General features: G+C 31.2%; 1 protein-coding gene across 49 annotated transcripts in view; it reads right to left on the reverse strand.

Moving 5' to 3' along the window:
- The window catches only part of rims2a (regulating synaptic membrane exocytosis 2a), a 315973-nt gene that overhangs the window by 90147 nt on the left and 203326 nt on the right, over positions 1-22500 (reverse strand). For 17 of the 49 annotated variants that reach the window (XM_073926650.1, XM_073926666.1, XM_073926662.1 and 14 more), the window contains 4 exons: positions 15463-15598; positions 8667-8861; positions 5272-5381; positions 1468-1500 (listed from right to left, as the gene is read on the reverse strand). In XM_073926650.1, the coding sequence (XP_073782751.1) occupies positions 1468-1500; positions 5272-5381; positions 8667-8861; positions 15463-15598 (474 nt within the window). Of the gene's footprint in view, positions 1-1467; positions 1501-5271; positions 5382-8666; positions 8862-13417; positions 13484-15462; positions 15599-22500 lie in introns of all 49 variants that reach the window. The other 32 variants (XM_073926654.1, XM_073926663.1, XM_073926648.1 and 29 more) reach the window with 5 other exon arrangements.

Here is a 22500-nt window from a genome sequence, read left to right on the forward strand (position 1 = left end):
CAGATGCCCTTTCAACTGCAACCCATCACTGGGAAATACCCATACACTCTCATTCACACACATATTCTTCAGACAATTTAGCTTACCCAATTCACATAGAGCATGTCTTTGGACTGTGGGGGAAACCAGAGCACCACTCCACACAGAAATGTCAACTGACCCAACCGAGGCTTGAACCAGTGACCTTCTTGCTGTGAGGCGACAGTGCTATTATATAATTATGTGCATAGTTAATTTACTATAGATAATTTTAAGGCAAAAGCTTAAGTTGACCTAATTGGAACCACTTGAGGTAGAGTAAACAGTGAGTACATTTTCAATTTTACAGTGTATATAGTGCTGGGACTGACTTTACTCTTATTAAAAACTGAATATAGCACTACTGACATTAAAGCTACCTGTCATGATATAAGACACAGTTATAAAACAAGTTCCTTGGCAATCTGCGAGAATACACTGAATGTTTAGAGACATATGCGTTTCTGAGAGAACATCATTTGAGCGATAAGAGAAAAAACGCAAAGCAGAACATCATGCCTATAAAACTAATGACAGAACAACACAGACACGCTGAGAAAAATGCTTCATTGGATTTACTCGACTTTTTAAGGTAACTGGTTGCAAACAAAGGCGGCACGATGGCTCAGTGGTTAGCACTGTCGCCTCAGAGCAAGAATGTTACTGGTTTAAGTCCCATCTGGGCCAGTTGGCATTTCTGTGTGAAGTTTGCATGTTCTCCCTGTGTTCTCGTAGGTTTCTTCTGAGTAGTCCAGTTTCCCACATAGACATGTGCCATGGGTAAATTGAAAAAAAACTAAAAACTAAATTGGCCATAGTATATGAGTGTTGTGTGTGTGTGTGTGTGTGTGTGTGTGTGTGTGTGTGTGTGTGTGTGTGTGTGTGTGTGCGTGTGCATGTGCGTGTTTCCTAGTGCTTGGTTGCAGCCGAAAGGACATTTGCTGCATAAAACATATTGTGGAATAGTTGGCGGTTCATTACATCGTGGCAACCTCTGATAAATCTGAGACTACACCGAAGGAAAATTTATAAATGGTTGCAAACTATATATAGGCTGAATTAAATCAAACAAATTCAATTTAGTAATGTTCAGCTTAATTTGTTTGTTAAACATAAGAACATATAAATTGTTTGCAACCAACTTTACAAAATTTCTAAATCCATGAACCATTTTCAGTGTAATAAGTGACAAAAAACACAAATATAAATTGCTTTACACAATTAGTCACAATAAGACTAAGGAAAAAAACTAAAGCTACCAGTCTTGGTCACATTCACATATAAACACAAGATGCTTGCAATGGAGCTGGCCTCATGAACCCTCAGAGCAAACCCAGAGAATTCTATACATCTCTAGAGGAGACATCAGCTCAGGACCATTGCAGACAGGTTTAATTCAGCCAGAAGCTCTTTCTGAACGATTAAACCATCAACACTGATGCTACACACCTGGGCAAGCCTCAACTTCTTCTTCTCCATCTTCTGAGAGAGGAATGAGAGGGGGAAACATCAGCGCTCATGCACAACTACAACCACGCATGTCATTTTCATGGGCATGTGTGTATTTGTGTGGACAAAACGGTAACACTTTATAATAACCTAACACTATGAAGCAATTACTAAGCATTAGCAAATAGTGAATTCATTTTTTGTTAAGCATTGACGCCACATTAATAAACGTTAGTGAGCAGTTTAAAACGGAAGCTGCAAATGCTGTATTCTTGACTTAAAATTAGGCCCACACGGAATCTGCGCACGCAGAAATCCACAGATTTTTCATCACTGAGTGTACGTATTTACTTATGTAAATGTGAATTTATATTTATTCAGTTTTTAAATTAATTTCAGTAATATATTATTGACTATTTGTTTTATTTTTACAATACAGTTTTTAAAGTAGTATTTTCTGTCTTTTAGTTCATATATTATATAAAATACTTGCTTTGTTAACCAAATAATTGGATCTAAATCAGGAGTGCTTAACCCTGTTCCTGGAGATCTACCTTCCTGCAGATTTCAGTTGCAACTTTTATCAAACACACCTGCCAGTAATTATCAAGAGCTGTTCAGGTTCTATTTAACTGGTTCAGGAGTGTTTGACCAAGGTTTGGAGCTGAAATTTGCAGGAAGGTAGATCTCCAGGAACAGGGTTGAGCAGCCCTGATCTAGAATTTGAATTGTAAACACTAAATAAAAGTTATAAGGCTATTAATTTTTAATTTCATACTTTAAGTTTTTAGTTATAATAATCCCAAAATAATTCAACATAAATGGCCAGAATGTTTAAACTAAATTATAGACAGAAACTTAACTATTTAGTAACTAAACTATCCACAGAAATAGCAAAAAAAATGTCTGAAGATTTTGTCTGGCCCTACTTATAACCACATTTATAATTTGCTTAATAATTGTACTTTCATACATTGTTAATGATTTATTTTTCAATACTAAATTAAGCATTGCATTATTTACAAACCAGTTATTTAAGTGTAGCTGGTGTTTTTTTAAGATCATTCAGAATGAGTTAGTAAATGATTAATAAACTATTTAAATTAACATTTATGATTCTTTTTAATTCCTTATTATTCAGGCATTTATTAATAGTTTATTTGTATGTTAATAAATGCTTTATTAACTCAACTTCATCCAGTGTTGTGACTTAATCTAAGGACTATTTATACTTTATGAATCGCTTATAAATGACAATTAAAGGCTCAGTGATATTCCAAACAGCAAAAAGTCAATAAAATAAAGGACTTTATTCATTTCTATTCATTTTAAAATACAAAAATGAAACTGCATCAAAAAAATTACCTTTGCAACATTAACTAAAATAACATTACTGTACAGTTTAAACATTGCATCTTTTTATATTGTTAAATTATTATATTGTTGTTGTTTTATCCATTTTTATGTCGCATTTTGACATTCCTGTTGCTCAGCAATGTTTAAACTTTTCAGTAATTTTACTTTTAAGATACGATTGCAAAGATTATTGTTCAATTGGTACTGAGCCTTTAATTGTCATTTGTAAGGGATTTACAACACATAAATAGTCCTCACTTTAGATTAGGTGACAAAACATCATAAAGTTGAGTTAATAAAGCATTTATTAACATATAAAGTAACCATTACTATATGCTTGAATAATAAGATATATACATGTTAATTTCAATAGTTTAATAATCATTTAATAACATTTTCTGAATGGTCTTAAAAGCCACCAACTACTCTTAAATACAAAAGGTTTGTAAATAATGTGATACTTAATTTAGTAATAAAAAATCAACCAGTCACAATTTATAAAAGTACAAATATTAAGCAAATTATAAATGTGGTCATTAGTCAATAATACAATAATACGAGCTGCAGTTACAAACTGCTTACTAATGCTTATTAATGTAGAGTTAATGCTTAACAAATAATGATTAAACTAGATGCTTAATAAATGATTCATAGTGTGCAGTTATAAAGTGTTACAGACAAAACACTAATATAACAACAGAAAGTGACATACGATGCACAAACTGTGTCAAATTTAGCCAATGGGGGAATTGAGCAGTGCAATGTTGTAGTAATGTGTAAGTAAAATTCCATCAAACACACTTTTACAAACCTCTTAGATGGAACTTTGCATAGATGGTTGGGTTTATTTACTAAAGTAAAAACACTAGAGCCAGAAAAAAAAGAGCAGGAAGGCTTTCGGCCAATTTACAGTAGTCAGCCAATTATTTGTTTACAATCAATCTAGCTGTTTTTAGAAAGAAACTCCACATTAGGCCTCATTCACACAGTGAAAGCGACTGTTCATTTCAACGGAGACTGGGCAACTTCCGGCGATACATGAGTGACAGCGACCTTTGGCAACCAGGTAGATGTGTCGAGTGACACGTCAAAGTTGAGAACTCTTCAACCTATGCAAATGAAGAGCAACTTTCTTGAGTGAAAGCCAATAAAAGCATTAGTAGACCTCACATGATCCTCTCTCAGCTCGCCCAAAGGCTGGTTGTATTCATGCTGTATATACCTATACAGACCTGCATGTCGCCACTCAGAGCAATATAGGCTATATAATAATATTAAAGACAACATAAATTAAATGTAAATATAATAACGCAATTAAACTTTTTTTTTCTTTCAGCAAAAAACTCTTTTTGAATTCTCGTCATAATTTGTTTTAGCTTTCCAGGGATAGTGTAATGTTGTAACAAACAATTTGATTACTTTCTTGCACTAATCGAAATGCATAACATGACTGTTCATTTACTGCGCAAGCAAAATCACAAGCTGGATCGCAAGCTGGAGCGCAAGCCCGAGTCCATCCCAACCCGTCTAAAATGATAGAAAAATTAAGCCTGAACCCACCTAAACCAGTCAGGTTCCTTCGGGTTTAGGCTATGATCTTCAGCTCTACATACTGTGTGCTCCAACTCTATTCAGTTAGTAGTGACCAGTGCTCGGCGCAAACTGCATGGGTCAACACGCAAGAGGAAATGAAGGACAGTTGATTCACAATCTGACTCCCCGGACAATTATGACTCCCCTTTGTGTGTACTCGCATCACACGCAGCCTTCAGTTAAACTCACAGCGGTTAATCATAACACTTTTATCGATAATTTTTGTTCCGCAGTTGACAGCAAGAACAAATTTACAGTAGAAGTGTTGTCTGATTGACAAGTAGCACCTATCTATGTTCAAAAGAATTTAAAACGCCTTATGGGATGAATTTATACCCAATTTTGAAAGTACAACGTACACTAATAGGTAGTGTAATCTACGCAACAATAAGTGCAGTGTGTGGGTGAGAGGGTGATTTGATGTGGTCCGGTTATGTTGTAATTTTACTATTGTGGCTCTGTGACTGCTGGTGTTGGATGCTGTATGGTTAAAAATGATGACAGTTAAAGTAACTAGGTTAATTTTGATTTAAATAAAATAAAATAAAATAAAATATTAATCTTTTGAACGTTTGGGTGGGTTTCGGATAACTTTTGGGCTGGAAAAAGTCAGCTATATCTGGCAACACTGCAGGTAAATCAATAGGCGAATGTTTCTTTCTAAGAACAGCTACATATTTTTTTCTCCCCCCGGTGAATGAATAGGTGACCACTGTAACTGTGGAATTTAATGAATTACTGAGCAGATACAGCAAACCCTTTTGCCGCAGTCAGTGTTTTCCAGTCGCACCTCTCAAACAAACACCTCAGCAAGAGCAAAAGCCAACAAGAAGCGACACAGAAAGGCAAACATACTTCTCTCCAGCGTCCCCTTTGGAGGCAGTTGTGGCAGCTGTCTTCCTCTCCGGCTGTTTATGGGGGTCCCTGTGGGGCTGGTCTGAACCGATCCACCGCGAGGATGAGCCCTGCAGAAAAACACACCAAACACCATTATTACTGTTCTTTATTATCGTAATGAAAGGCAATAAATACCCTAAACGTTGACAGGGTACTGTTAGTGAGGAAATGCTGACAAAGAAGAGATTTCAGCAAATAAAAAGCAAACTGTTATAAAATGACACATTAAAAAAAGAGGGTTATTAAAAAGCATGTTAAATAATATCATGCATATCCATCAGAATGAAGCTGGGGAGTAAAAAAAAAAACAACAACAAGTAAACATTGTGGTTGTCCATTGACATTTTGTGTGAATGAAACTAAATGATTAGCAATAACTGCACTGCAAAGGTAATACTCAATATATGGGAAAGGTAAAAATAAGGGTGATATTTGTAGGTTTTTTGTATGTCATTTTTATAAATATATATATATATATATATATATATATATATATATATATATATATATATATATATATATATATATATATATATATATATGCTGATTTGGTGCTCAAGAAACTTTATACTTAGTTTATCGGTTATTGCAACAAAATTAAGAACATAAGTCCTAAGCACAGCATTTAATTAAAAAAGGATTTTTTAAACAATATATTTCCTGACACTTTTGATGGCATTGCTTTAGTGTAAATAAAATAAAATGTTTGAGCTGATATACATGTATATACTGATTTGCAACCTGATTTTTTTCAATGTTTACTGTATTAAACAAAATGCTTAAGATTTGGCACATGGAGGAGAGTCTTCCACGGTGATGCTAAAAGAGAAACATGCTTTCTCTCTCTCACTTTCTCTACAATCAACAAAAACAAAAATGTGGATTTAAGACAAAAGAACCACATGGGAAAAATTAAAGAGTTAAACATCACAATACAGTGAGAAAATGATTTTAAATGATGAATCCACACCCTTTCACATACAGTTGAAGTTAAAAGTATTCGCCCTCCTGTGCATTTTTTTTCTTCTTTTTCAAATATTTCCCAAACGATGTTTAACAGAACAAGGAATTTTTAACAGTATTTCCTTTATTTTTATTCTTCTGAAAGTCCTATTTGTTTTATTTCAGCTCGAATAAAAAGGTAGTCTTAAATTTTTATAAAACAATTGTATTAGGTCAATGTTTTTAGCCCCCTTAAGCAATATTTTTTTTTTACGATTGTCTACAGCAGCAGTTCCATACAGGGAACACAAGGGGGCCCCAGCAAGCTCTGTGGGGGGGTCGCTTCATATTTAATTTTTTTTAGCAGTTGACAACTAGGAGAATGATCATGTTGCCTTAGTTTATTTTATCCCCTGGCTGATCAAAAATGGACAAATGTATAATTCGTCCTCCACAAAAAAAAAAAAAAAAAGAGTCTCACTGATTCGCTTTTAGCAGCTTATACTAATGACCCAAGCATACTGGACCCAGGTGAGGAAGCTACTAACATTTCGAGTCGCAGTGCTACTGGAACAAAAAATGCAGGAAATTTTCAATTAAATTCAATTCATCTTTATTTCTATAGCGCTTTTACAATGTAGATTGTGTCAAAGCAGCTTCACATAGAAGATTATAGTAAACTGAAACAGAGTCAGTTCAGTTTTCAGTGTTGAAGTTCAGTTTAGTTCAGTTCATTGTGGTTTCATTTTCACTGCTGAGAGTTCAAACGCTGAAGAGAAAATACCAAGATAGTTACCTTACCAAGATAGTTATGGTTTTATTCCGTTCTCTCAAAGAAAAGAGTTCCTGACCCAGCCACAGTGTATTATCTACACCAATGGTCTTGCTAATGAATGCATGACCGTCCAAATTAATAAGACATTTGCAGACGACTCATCCCCAATAATGAGAGTGCAAGACAAAAGAATTGACACACACCCATAATGATATGAGGGATGTCACAGCTACTGGCAAGAAACTTTAAAAAATGTGGCAACTAATTGGCAACTACTGTAATATAGGGCCAGATTAAAAGCCAAAGGTGTACGTCTTTCAGTTACAAATGGCCTACTGATGTTTTGCTTTTACATTTTACATTAGGCTATTATTTGTGCATAAATATATCTAGACATAGCAATAAACATACATTTTCTTGGGAAACAACATTTTTGTCATCTTTACTGCAAACTTATATGAGCGATAATATCATGAAATGTTGAGAGGGGCCTACAAAACTTTCTGGGGGGAAAAGGGGGACTTAGCCAAAAAAAAAAAAAAAGGTTGGGAACCACTAGTCTACAGAATAAATTGTTATACAATGATTTCTAGATAAGTTCAAGATTTTACTTATTGTTTTTAAATCACTGAATGGGCAAGAACCTTCTTGTAAATCAGAACTTATTAACCTACAGTCAACTCCTCAGTCTTTAAGGTCCACAAATATAATTTTACTGCAAATTCTGTGGTCACGACTTAAACTGAAAGGAGATAGAGCCTTTGCAGTCGCTGCTCCATGTTTGTGGAACCAGCTGCCACCGGACATTACGAGTGCTTCTTCTCTTTCTATTTTTAAGTCTAGACTTAAGACACTTTTTTATTCAACTGCCTTCCCAGGTTTTTAATCCTTATAGTGCATTGTTATTTTACTGTTTTGGAATATGTGCTATGGTTTTGTTCAGCACTTTGGTCAGTGCTAAAGTTAACTGAGCTTTTTAAATAGACTTTACTTACTTACTAGTTAACCTAATAACCTAGTTAAGCCTTTAAATTGCACTTTAAACTAAATACTAGTATCTTGAAAAATATTATGTACATGTCATCATGGCACAGGTAAAAGGAATCAGTTATTAGAAATTAGTTATTAAAACTATTATGATTAAAAATGTGATTTTAAAAAATTGTTCTGCTAAACATAAATTGGGGAAAAAAAATATACAGGGGAGCTAATAATTCAGACTTCAACTATATAGTGCAGTGGTCACCAAAGTTGTTCCTGAAGGGCCGATGTCCTGCAGATTTCAGCTCCAACCCTAATCAAACACAACTGAACAAGCTAATCAAGGTCTTACCAGGTATACTTGAAACACACAGGCAGCTGTGCTGAGGCAAGTTGGAGCTAAACCCTGCAGGGACACCGGCCCTCCAGGACCGAGATTGGTGACCCCAGATATAGTGCTACAAAACAAACCTTTAAAAAGAAAAGAACATTGACTAGATCTATATAAAATAACAACACACAAAAAACGAACGAAAATCAAAGGGCTGGCTGGCTGGCTGGATGCAGGGGATGTTTGTCAGCACATAGAGCACATTGGTTATATTATTAGGGGGCAGTTTTGCAGGATTGAGCGTCTAACTTTATTCTGGGTCACCTCGATAAGGCAGGGGAAGATGGTGCAGAGTGTCCCGATGGCAGAGAGGGCATGGAGGACCTCATGTGCGGTCCGTCGGGCGGACGCTCTGTGGAGCGAGAGCGACTGTACATGGGACGCTCCATTGCGGCCCGTTGGTCTGCAGAACGAGATCGATGGTGGTACTCGTGCCGGTCCGGGGCTCCTCCGTAATTCCTGGAGAAACGTGATCAGGGGAAACAGTGTGGGTTGTTTTTGGCTGATGGTGTCCAGAATGTTGAGAGGGCAGGGTTCACTTAGTGTCCTCTTTGGCACTTTGGAAGCAAACAGTTAATAAAGCTAATCCAAATATACAGCAGTTTTTATGTGCACTGAAAAAAAAATATTCACTGGATTTACTGAATTTGTTTTTGGGTAAGTGGTTGCAAACAATTTATAGGGCTGAATTTAAGCAAACAAATTAAGTTGAACATTACTAAATGTAATTTGTTTGTTTTAATTCAGCTCAAATAAATAGTTTGCAACCATTTACCTAAACAAGAAAATTTGAAAAGCAATAAATCAGTGTGTTCCTGTAGGTGATTGTATCTGATTGACTGAAAAATATCAGTAACCTCATGATTAAGGTTTGATTAGAAAAGGGAAATACAGAATAACACATTTTTAAGCACTCTAATATAAGTATTAAAAAATAAGAAAAGGAATAGTTAAAAATGATTTTTATCGCATTCATAAAAACTGTGGAAGAAAACATTATTAGATTATTGCTGAAGAACAGATCCCATTCAGTTTATCCTGAGATAATGAGCAAATAACGCTATCTGTTTTCTGTTTTGTGCGGTTAATTTGGATTTATGGAGAAAATGAATGGGGAAAGCAGTTCTGAAATTAACACCGTTTATTTATATTTCACATATTTAATCAACACAAAAAATACACAGAGACATGTGCAGTGCATGAACAGTTGTCCAGCATCAGTAATAACAAAGGGCTGCTAAATATATATATATATATATATATATATATATATATATATATATATATATATATATATATATATATATATATATATATATATATATATATATATATATATATATAATTTTTTTAATATTCCTCAATGTTTTTGCAATGTTTTACATTTTAATTATTCAAACCAATGAGCTATTTTAATTATTCAAATCAATGAGCTAAGTTTGGTGTATATTTAGGTATAGTGCAAGACAAGTTATTTGTAATAACGACATTGTTTATTTATTACCTAATTTTAAGAAACCTTTATTTGATTAAAAATGGCATTAATATAATATATTGTGGAGATATATATATGCTATACAGATTTCTGATACATATATTATGTAATAGACTGTGCTGACTGTAATCAATTAATTTATTGATTATTATCAATCTTAAAAAAAAAAAAACTTCAAAAAACATCCAGAGTGAAATTTACTGTGAACATAATGATGTTTCATTTCTGACAGGCACTGTAAATAGCTGCCCAATCACATCAGGCTTTGCCATAATCTGACCAATCGGAGCAGAATAGGCTTTGGGAAAGGAGGGGCTTAGAAAGAATGAATCTTCAAACTAATTCTTTAACACTGTTTGGGAAATTTAAATGCTGGTGACTTTAGATGTTTAAGACAGATATAGTGCTTTGGACACATTTAAACATTAAAGAATACAAACAAAAGTAGTTACCACAATAATGAGAATTTTAATTCAAAACTAGTATTAAGAAAAAATATTGTCTATAAAATATTCTGTGTTTATAAAAGACAAAAAAATAAGAAGAAAATAGATTAAAATATGATGATTTTTCTTCAAAAGTGGGGGTTATTCTTTAGTGAAACAAGCCTGGATTGTGACAGGGCAGTAGGGATGTTCTCAGTGTTGAATATCATCCCAAATAATGTCTCTATCCTGAAACAAAAAGGCTGTTGACATTTTAGACAGGCCATAAATGGCTGACCTAAATAAACTTCAGCGCTGGTAACCCTCTGTGTCACTGTACGCCTCTATGACGGCCCGTCCTAACAGGACACAGTAACCTGACCACCACCTGCTGACTGATGGGACACATATTACCACGACGACTGCCACAAATCACTCACTTATTGGTAAACCCTCACAGAACTAAACCCTCAGCTTCCTCTGGGCTTATATATAAATACCTTTGTCAAATTTTTAAAAGTGACCTCTTTATTAACACAAACATTTTAAGAGTGTTATAAAAAAAACAGATTTAAAAAAAGCATTACAGATAACTTAATATCAGCTGGACAACTATTAACACATTGAAAACATTGAATTAGAGTGTACACACATATTGTGACAGTAGCAAACTATAAGCTCCCATTAAAAGCTCATATAGTGAAGTACTGTATTTCTATTTATTTTACGTAATTTGAAAGTGATTCTTCAAAATGAATTTCAGATTCTTTATGATGACCTTATGAGAAATGGCAATGACGATTTATGAATGAGTCAAAGGCATACAGTAGCTCACCATTCGTACGAAGACAGAAGCTTGTCAAGCATAACGGTGTATATATTTTCCATTTTTCGTGGGAAATATACATTTGCAGGGACGTGAGCGCTATGACAGAGGGATGAGGAAATATAGGTGTTCTTTATTCAGCTTTTTGATTTTACACTGAGTGGGTTTTCTAGTTTTCCGCTCATTTTGACCTCATGCTGAAATTCATAAATCATTGCTAACCTGTTTATTTCATGTGCACTTTTTTGTTCCACCTTTACATTGAATATAGTGAAATAAAGCTAGCAAAAACACTTAATTAAAAAAAGATTGGATACAACTACTATTACTATTATCATTACTATTATTATTATTATTACTATTATTACTACTACTACAAAAATAACAATAATTAATAATATTAATGAATATATTGTTATTGTTGTTGTTCTCACTATTGTTTTGTTTTATTATTAGTTGTAATAGTAGTAGTAGTTGTTGTACTAGGCTTTTAGTAATAATAATAATATGTATTATTATTATTATTATTGTTATTATTGTTGTTGTTGTTGTTGCTTTTATTATTAATATTGCTAGTACTTCTACTACAAAAATAGCAATAAATAATAATATTAATAATAAAAATAATGAATATATGAATATTTTTGTTTTTGTTGTTGTCACTATTGTTTGTTTTAGTATTAGTAGTAATAGTAGTTGTTGTACTAGGCTTTTAGTAATAATAATAATAATAATAATAATAATAATAATAATAATAATAATAATAATGTCAAAAATAATATTTATTATTATTATTATTATTATTATTATTATTATTATTATTATTATTACTACTACTACTACTACTACTAAAATATTAATTATTATTATTATTATTATTATTATTATTATTATTATTAAAAATAATAATAATTAATATATGATTATTGTTGTTGTTGTCACTATTGTTTTGTTTTAAAATTAGTAGTAGTAGTTGTATAACTAATAGTAGTAGTAGTTGTACTAGATTTTAGTAAAAAATTATAATAATATTTATTAATATTAATATTATTATTATTAGTACTACTACTAAACAAAATAGCAATAATAGTAATAATAATAATAATAATAATAATAATAATAATAATTATTATTATTAATATTATTATTATTATTTAGTATTATTATTATTATTATTATTATATTTAATATATATTAAAACAGGAGACCTGAGACAATCGATTTTAATGAAGGTTTCTTTAGCATATTACTAAGCATGTTAATAGCACATTACTAATAACCATTAACTTTTAAAAGCTAAATTAAAAAAATACAGAATAAAATACTATTTGTATCTATCAAAAATTATAGATTTTTTTAATCATACCTGCCAACACTACCATTTTACCCGGGAGACGGTGGTAGAAACGTCAGTAGCAATAAAACTTCCTGCCAAATGTGACACATTACAAAAATTGTGCATTATGTACAGTGGAGGAAATAAGTATTGAACACATCATGTTTTTCCTAGGAATAATTTTTCTAAAAGAGCTGTTGACATGGAATTGAACCAGATTTTGGTAAAAACCCAAACAATACAAACATAAAAATAAAACAAAAGAAATGAGTTGTGTAATAACAACGGAATGACATAAGGAGGAAGTACTGAACTACTGAAATGTATTTAATATTTTTTATAAAAGGTTTTTTTTGGTGACAGCAGCTTGAAGACACTTTGCATGAAGAATGAAGTGATGAATTGCTCAAGTATGAGTTTTTTACAGACCTCAACAGAGTGTAAAAATCTTGATAATTCTGTGGGTCTCGTCTATCAAGTTGGATCTTTAATTTGTATTTTTTAATTGGATATAGCTCAGGTGATTGGCTGGGCCATTCTACAGCTTGATTTTCTTACTCAGAAACCCCTGTGAGAGTTTCCCAGGCTGTGTTTTGGATCATTGTCTTGCTGAAAATGTCTTGCATCCAGTGAAAATTTCAAGTCAACGGCACCTTGAGAAATATGCTTTCCGAGAGAACAATATTGATGTGTTCTATACTTATTTATCCCACTGTATTTATATCAAGACATCAGCAGAAAGCTGTAAGGATTCAGGTTTCTCAACATCAGAGATCCTCATGAATGGAGGTTTTCATTTGCAAATGCAGCGTTTTGAAAACCTGGCCATTTGTTTTAGCTGAGAGGAGGTCAGGGTTTGAGAAAGCGTGTGTTAGTGGCATTTGGAAGCAGAGTTGTTAATGTGACAGACATGGACGGGAGACACGGTTCTACCTGAGATCCTGCAGGTCACTGTCATGAGGCTGACTGTGTCGGGTTCGAGGTAACGTGAGAAAATGACTGCAGGCACATGAGAGAATATATACATGGACTTTCAGAAGAGAGATGGAGGACTGGAGGGAAGAGAGAGGATTATGCTGTTTTGAGCTGATGATGAGGATGTTGATGAAGCGGGATGAACCCAAACTCTTCATGTGAAAGAAATGTGGTTAGAGTTCAGTGAAAGCAAATCACACACCTAATAAATACTGTATCAGATCAGCTTAAATCAGAGCTGTGATAATGACATTAAAGGTGCCCGAAAAAAAAAAACAGAATAGGTTTAATTGAATAAACATGTAAATAAGCTAACTTATTTAGCTAACTTATCTAGCTTATTTTAATCTGCAATTATAAAATCTATTTCTCAAATTATTTCAATGCATGATGCTCACTAGAACAAACTTTCTTTCTTGATTTATTTATTTATTTATTTATTTATTTATTTATTTATTTATTTATTTAAAAGAACAATAAGAAAAAGATAGGAAAAATAAATCTTATTATTGTTATTATTATTATTATTATTATTACTAATAATAATGAATAAAATAATGTAAATATATTATTATTATTGTTATTAATATTATTATTTGCAGAAAGTAGATTTCATAATTATGAGTAATTTATTATTATTATTATTATTATTATTATTATTATTATTATTATTATTATTATTATTATATTACTGCCAGAAACCCCCAGTGTTGATTATTATTATTATTATTATTATTATTATTATTATTATTATATAATACAATGTAAACACACACACACACACACACACACACACACACACACACACACACACACACACACACACACACACACACACACACATATATATATATATATATATATATATATATATATATATATATATATATATATATATATATATATATATATATATATATATATATAATAGAATCAATATAATATATACATAACATTATAACATTATAAAATTATAAATATTATCATTTTATGGTTCATTATTATTATTTTTTTTATTGTTATTATCATAAAGTATATAAATATAATAAAATTATAATGTAATCATAAATATAACAAAAAATCTAATTAATAAATTGTATTATTATTATTATTATTATTATTATTATTATTATTAATAATAATATTATTGTTATAAAAAACATAAATCATATAATTATACATAATCATATAATTATACATAAATCATATAATTATACATAAATAATATAATTATAATATAATAAAAGTATAATATAATAAAAATATTACAAAACGTCTCATTCATATAATAATAATAATGATAATAATAATAATAATAATAATAATTATTATTATTATTATTAATATTATTATTATTATCGTTATTATCATTATTATTATTATTATCATTATTATCATTATTATTATTATTATTATTAATATTATTATTATTTGTAGTAGTATTATTAAGAATATATTATAATATAATGTATTATAATGTAAATATAACGTAAAAAGCTAATGTATTTATGTTTAAACAAATCATATTTTACATTTATACTTTTATTGTTTATTGTTTTTAACAATTTATGACAAATTACTTACAAGAAAACATAAAAAAAGTTTATTAATAATAATAATAATAATAATATTAATTGAAAAAAATTACTTAAGTAGAGTTAAAGGTGAAAACTGATATAGCCTGATATATCTACATACTGATTTATTTTATTAAAATAATATATATTTGTAAAATATACAATTAAATATACAATATTCATATACAATTGCAAAACCACTTTTCACCATCATCTCTATTAACTTGCTATCCCATTTAACTTTTTTACCAAACATTATAAAATGCTGAATTTAGCATAGGACTGATGATCTTTGATGCATTGACACTCACACAGACACAGTTGTTCCTTTACATTTTGTGTTTTCGGGCTTTTGAATCAAATGTTAGTCAGAAATCCAAACCCTTTTCCGACAGAACATAATACTGAGATAGAAATGTGTCTTACCTCTGAGAAGGAGGCATGCTGGGAGATCGCGAGCGCGCTCTGTTGATATCAGCAGACCGAGAGCAGTGATTGGACGATAAGACTTGCTCAGGCACAGAGAGGGTGGAGCTCTGGAGGTCCCTGCCGTTTCTATAGTCTGAAACAAATGACACAGAAATAATTAGTCATCCTAATTGTGTTACAACATTTCATGCAAAAATGACAATGCAGGTAAAGAGGGAATAAATAACTCAAATTTATAACCATTTACTTAATTAACAGTAGATTAAATACATAGATTGCATGAGTTATAATTTTGTATCATAAGCATGTAAACGTGTAATATTAAAATATGCAAATGTGCCATTATTCCATTGAAGGAGCATTCAAAAGATATTTGGAAATTGCTTTTAAGCAACAGTAATGGACCAACACCAAACACACTTGCAGCCAATCAGCAATAAAAGGGGCGTGTCTTGTAACTATAGCGGAGAGTAAAGTCTAGAGTGGTGAGAAGTTAACGATAATTATTTATATTATTACAACAATACAATTACCATACAATAATAATTACTGTTTAGTTAGTTGTATTAAAATACAATTGATTAGGTAATGTAATAAATAGTGAATAATACTTTGCATAATTACTGTTTTTATATTACTGTGAGGTTTGGGTTTAGGGTCTAGCAACAGCTGAATAGCGAAAGGGGTGGAGACCTGATGGATTGTAGGCGTATTTGTTTGGCTGAAATAACAACATTGTTGGGTAAAATAAGCTTAAAGCACGATTAAATATTTAATAATTTACATGCAAGCATGTTCTCCACGTGTTGGCGTGGGTTTCCTTTGAGTGCTCCGGTTTCACCAACAGTCCAAAGGCATGCGTTATAGGTGAATTGAATAAACTAAATTGGCTGTAGTATATGTGTGTGCATGTGAGAGTGTATGGATGTTTCCTGGTGTTGGGTTTAGGCTGGAAGCATCCGCTGAAAAATAAATTTGCTGGATAAGTTGGCGGTTCATTCCGCTGTGGTGACTGCTGATTAATAAAGGGACTAAGCCGAAAAGAAAATCAATGAATGAATGAATGAGTAACTTGCATGCATTTTTATTACAAACACAGTCCGGTTAAAAGTTTGTTGTTTGGTTATTTTTTACTTTAAGACAATATTCAAGACAGAGCCAAAGATTTTGACTGAGGTAATTTGAGGATTATCAACAACAACAACAACAACAACAACAACAACAACAACAACAACAACAACAACAACAACAACAACAACAACAACAACAACAACAACAACAGAGTAATAACTGTTGTTATTATTTGCCTGTTTTTTTATTATTTTTATTATCATTACACATTTTTATAAAGGGAATTTGGGGGATTTTAAAAGCCAAATAATAACAATAAATATTTAATAAATAAATACATAATAATAATACAATTAATACTAATAATAATGATAATAATATTAATAATTATAATAATAATAATGCTGTTATTATTTGGCTGTTTTTGTTTACTACTTTTATTATTATTATTTTCACATAGGGAATTGGGGAATTTAACAGCCAAAAAATAATAATAAATAAATAATAATAATAATAATAATAATAATAATAATAATAATAATTATTATTATTATTATTATTATTATAATTATTGTTATTATTATATTATTATTATTATTATTATTATTAATAATATAGTTGTTAATATTTGGATGCTTTTGTTTATTATTATTATTATTATTATTATTATTATTATTGTTGTTGTTGTTGTTGTTATTTTCACAGAGGGAATTGGGAAATTTTAACAGCCAAAAAAAAAAATAATAATAATAATAATGATAATAATAATAATAATAATGATGATAATAATAATAATATGTGTTATTAATTGACTGTTTTATTATTATTATTATTATTATTATTATTAAAAATATTATTATTTACAGAGGGAATTTGGGAAATTTTAACAGCCAAATGATGATGGTGATGATAATAATAATAATAATAATAATAATAATAATAATAATAATAATAATAATAATAATTATTATTATTATTATTATTATTATTATTATTACAGTTATAATTATTGTTATTATAATATTAATAATAATAATAATAATAATAATAATAATAATGTTATTATTTAGCTGTTTCTTTTCATTATTATTATTAATATTATTATTACTATCATTATTATTATTATTATTATTATTAATTTTACAGAGAGAAATTGCCAGCCAAATAATAATAATAATAGTAGTTGTTGTTTATGTCTGCAGCGTCTTGCCATTATTTGTGCTTAATTAGTCATATTCCTACATATTAAATTGCACTGAACCATTGATTTAACACTGTTTTTGATGATATATTGTATCCTGCTGTGCGTTTCTGCAATAACCGCTACTCAAATTGCTGTAAAAGTTGCTTTTAAAAGCCAATATGTTCCAGCCATGAATTAACTGAAAACCCATTAAATGAGAAAACAGCTTTCACAACCAAAAGTAGAATAATGACTTTTTTCTCCCCCCTCCCCATGCACGAGCCGTCAGCTCACTCAGCCTGATGGCATTTCATTACCCAGCATTCACTGCGGCCACGCTAAGGTCAGTGCCTCCTCGTGATTACTAAAGATTGATGTTCAACTGACTGTGTCGCACATTAAAGCAGGCCAAAGGTAGAACAATGTAGCAAAATAGAAGTTTAGAGGAGGAAAACTCTGTTTCCGATCATGTTTTTTTAATTATTATTTTATATTATTGATTTATATGATTTAGATCGTTTGAAGTTTTATTATTTGGTTAATGTATTACTCTGCAGACTAAAAACATTTTTTGAGTTGTGAATAATAATAAAGAATATTGGAGCACATTTTTAAAAAATTTATCATATCCATCCCTCTTAGTTAAAAATGTCATGTTCATTACACTGTAAAAATACTGAAGTAAAAATCTGTAACCTGATTAAATGCAAATTTCGTTAAAATAAACAGTTATGAACTGTAAATTCATTTTGCAATGGTTTTAGCAATAGTTTATCATTAGAATTTCTCATCCAAACATGCTTGTGGATTTTGTTTTTTTTATCTGTGTAAAAGTTCCACACAATTCCTTTATGTTGTCCCAACACGAATCGATTAAGCTTTCATTTACGTGGATTGAACATAAAACAATTAAGTCCCCCCCCTGCCAAAAAAAAAAACAGAAGAATTGTGTTGTTTCAGCTCGATTTATTTAAGTTCGAACAAGCAGCAAAAGTCATTTTTTGAATGTACATTGTTTTTCATTGGTGTAATGATTATAAATTGGAAACCACATTTGCTCTGGAAACCACATTTGCAGTTTTTTCTTACCGTATTTTTTAAAGTGTGTGTATGCAACTTATAACTAGGGCTAAACAGAACCTGCAGACATTTTCTGCTTTTTCTGCTGAGAGTTTTGTAAAAAATCTGTGGATTTATGCGGAATGATTTTGGGAGTATTATAACTAAAAACTTCATATATTAATTAAAACATATTACATTTTTAACTTGTTTTTAATAAAAATGCAAATACAATTAGATCCACTTTATTTGGTAAACAAAGCAAGTCTCTCACAAAATAGGTATAATTATTATAATAAGTATGTTTATTGCTGTGTAACTGTAAATTGAAGTAGCAGGTAACTTCAACTTTTTTATTACTGTATGTGCTTTAAAAGTCAATTCATATTAACTTTTTATAATGAATTTTTCTTCAATTTCTGTAACAACTTCTACCATAAGACAAGGTTAAGACTACAGTTTGGTGTATGCTTATTTATATATATGAATATTGTTTTCTGTTAAACAATGTAGAACAATGTGACATGAGAACAAGGACAATGATCTATCTTTATCTCCAAGTATTAAATTAAGTATAGTATTAAATAAATGTACTTAACATGCTGAAACAAATTTATCTGAGAAGGAAAACTATCATGCAATAATATATATACAGTTGAAGTCAAAATTATTAGCCGCCCTGAATTATTAACCCCCGTTTATTTTTTCCCCAATTTCTGTTTAACAGAGAGAAGATTTTTTTTCAACACATTTCTGAACATAATAGTTTTAATAAATCATCTCTAATAACTGCTTTATTTTATCTTTGCCATGATGACAGTAAATAATATTTGACTCGACACTTCTATACAGCTTAATGTGACATATATATATATATATAATTTATTTTTTTTAAAATTTTTTATATATATATATATATATATATATATATATATATATATATATATATATATATATATATATAATTTTTTAAAGTTTTTTTTGGATTATTATACATTAAACTATCATCTTTATGATCAATTTAATATACTTGCTGAATGAAAAACATTGCATTTCTTGAATAATATAGTGCACATTTTATAACTATTTTTTTTTATAAGGTCTATATGTTTAACCAGGCAGTTTTGTTGCTTTTGTAAAGCAATTGCATTGGCTACAGTACATTTATTATTAGTTTGTTGTATCTGCTAAGAACACACATACAGTTAAAGGCATAATTATTAGCCTTCTCTAAAATTTGTATTTCAACATTTAAAATGCAAGTGCTGTTTAACAGACAGGTTTGATCAATTTATTAAATGCAATAGTTTAATAACTAATAAATATTAGTATTCAGTTTAAAGTGCAATTTAAAGACCTAACTAGGTTAATTAGGTTAACTAGGCAAATTTGGTTATAAAGGCAAGTTATTGGACAATAGTGGTTTGTTCTGTAGCCAACATAAAAATAAAAATTATTTCTTAAATAGGCTAATAATATTGACTTTCAAATATTATTTATTTATTAAAAACTGCTTTTATTCCAGCCAAACTTAAAGAAATAAGATCCAGAAGAAAAAATGATAGGAATTACTTTGAAAATGTCCTTGCCTTGTTAAACATCACTTGGAAAAAATGTAAAAACCTTCACAGGAGAGCTAATAATGGGTCTTCCACTATGCATGCACACACACACTTCTTCTGAATGTGCCTTGTGTGTTTCAGCGCAGACCCTGCATCCACACCGGTGCATCATTGCTGCAATAAATGAACGGCTGCAAAACAACACCAGCAGCACAGAGCGCATGAAGGGAAAGTAGCGATCTATAATTCCTCTGAATGTTAATCATCTCCTCCTGGCGGAAAGCACTGCATCAGCACTTTACAAGCGGCCCGCAGACCAAGCCAAAATCAATGACAAACACAGAGGAAGAGAAAGAGAGTGCTGGAGGGAGGGCTTCCCTCACTCACAAACACCACCACTGGAATATTAAGAAGGCTGTGTGAGCGTGTGTGTGTGTGTTCATTCAGGCTTTCCCTTCTGTCTGATGTGATTGTACAGATGAACATTTTGGCACCAGGCTGATAAGTGATGATGACACCTAAACTGTAGACCAGTGTTTCCCAACCCTGTTCCTGGAGGCACTCCAACAGTACATATTTTGGATGTCTCCCTTATCTGACCCATTAACTTTAGGTTTTGGAGTCTCTTCATGCAAAGTCATCATGCAAAGGCAAAAGATCCTACTTATTAGAACTATTTTTAAAATGAGGTTATTATAACAGTGGTTAGCAGTCGCCTCAGCAAAAAGATCACTGGTTTGAGTCTCGGCTGAGTCAGATGGTATTTCTGTGTGGAGTTTGCATGTTCTCCCCGTGTCGGCGTGGGTTTCCTCCAGGTGCTCCAGTTTCCCCCACAGTCCAAAGACATGCGCTATAGGGGAATTGAATAAACTCAATTGAGCGTAGTGTATGAGTGTGAATGAGTGTGCATGTGTGTTTCCCAGTGTTGGGTTGGGGCTGCAAGGGCATCCGCCGCGTAAAACATATGCTGGATAAGTTAGCGTTTATTCCGCTGTGGCGAGCCCTGATAAATTAAGGAACTAAGTCAAAGGAAAATGAATGAATGAAACTGCCATACTTAAAAATGTGTTGAAAAAAAGTTCTTTATTTTTTATTTCTATTTGAAATTTCACAGGAGGGCTAATTATTTTGACTTCAAATGTATATATAGACTAGTGGTTCTTAAACTTTTTTCCTCAAGTACCACCTCAGAAAAAAAATGGTCTCTCCAAGTACTACCAAAATGAGCAGTATTAAAATGCAATAGCGTAGTAGAGCCAGTAAAGCAGCTACACCTCTGCACACTTAAAAAAAAACGTGGCAGATTACCTCAGAAATATAGGCTATATGTCATATTATCCCTCTCAGGCTCAAATTAGGTTTTAGAAACAGGAAAAATCTGATATTTGGGGAAAATTATCATATGGGGTAGTACAATAGAATCCAGTTTTTTTTTAGAGAGACCTTCACATGCAAGGCGTTCTGAGATGTTGCAGATTTGCAAAATTGGCCCAGTGAAGTAATTAGACACTGACGACTGAATATGATATGAACAATAACTTTTTCTATACAACTTTTCAAACAATGTAACAAATTGCTTTTCAGTGCAGAACAACAACAACAACAACAAAACAATATGGGATCCAAATCCAATATCTCAAATCCTCATTGAGTAGGTCATGTTAAGTCACTTTGTCATGTGGTACTCCAAGAAACAGTTTTTGTTTTTTGTGTCATCTGGTGAGCAAGTGGGGAAACTGTTTGTTGCTAATGGACAACCAAGTGCTGCAGTGGTACTTCTGAGTAAAAAAAACTCATAACATATGTATCTGGAGTAATAAGGTAGGTAATTTTTAACTGTTGCAAATCAGCAACGCCTGCCTTGAGAGTGTTAAATAGATCATTTTTGATAATTTTTTTAATGTGTGAAGCATGTACATGACATATTTCATTCCTCCGAGTACCACTAGAAGGAAGCCTGTGTACTATTAGTGGTACACATACCACAGTTTTAGAACCACTGATTTAGACCATTTCAATGTGGTCATGTCATTGGCACAAGAACATTTCCTGCTTGTTATCAAACAATTTTAACTGTAACAAGAGGCAATTTACAGTTTTTCTCAGTCACTTTGGTGCATTTCTCACTACACTATTTACATTTGCACAACAGTTAATGCA

The sequence above is a fragment of the Danio rerio genome, chromosome 16 (genome assembly GCF_049306965.1).
Source record: "Danio rerio strain Tuebingen ecotype United States chromosome 16, GRCz12tu, whole genome shotgun sequence".
NCBI classification, from domain to species: domain Eukaryota; kingdom Metazoa; phylum Chordata; class Actinopteri; order Cypriniformes; family Danionidae; genus Danio; species Danio rerio.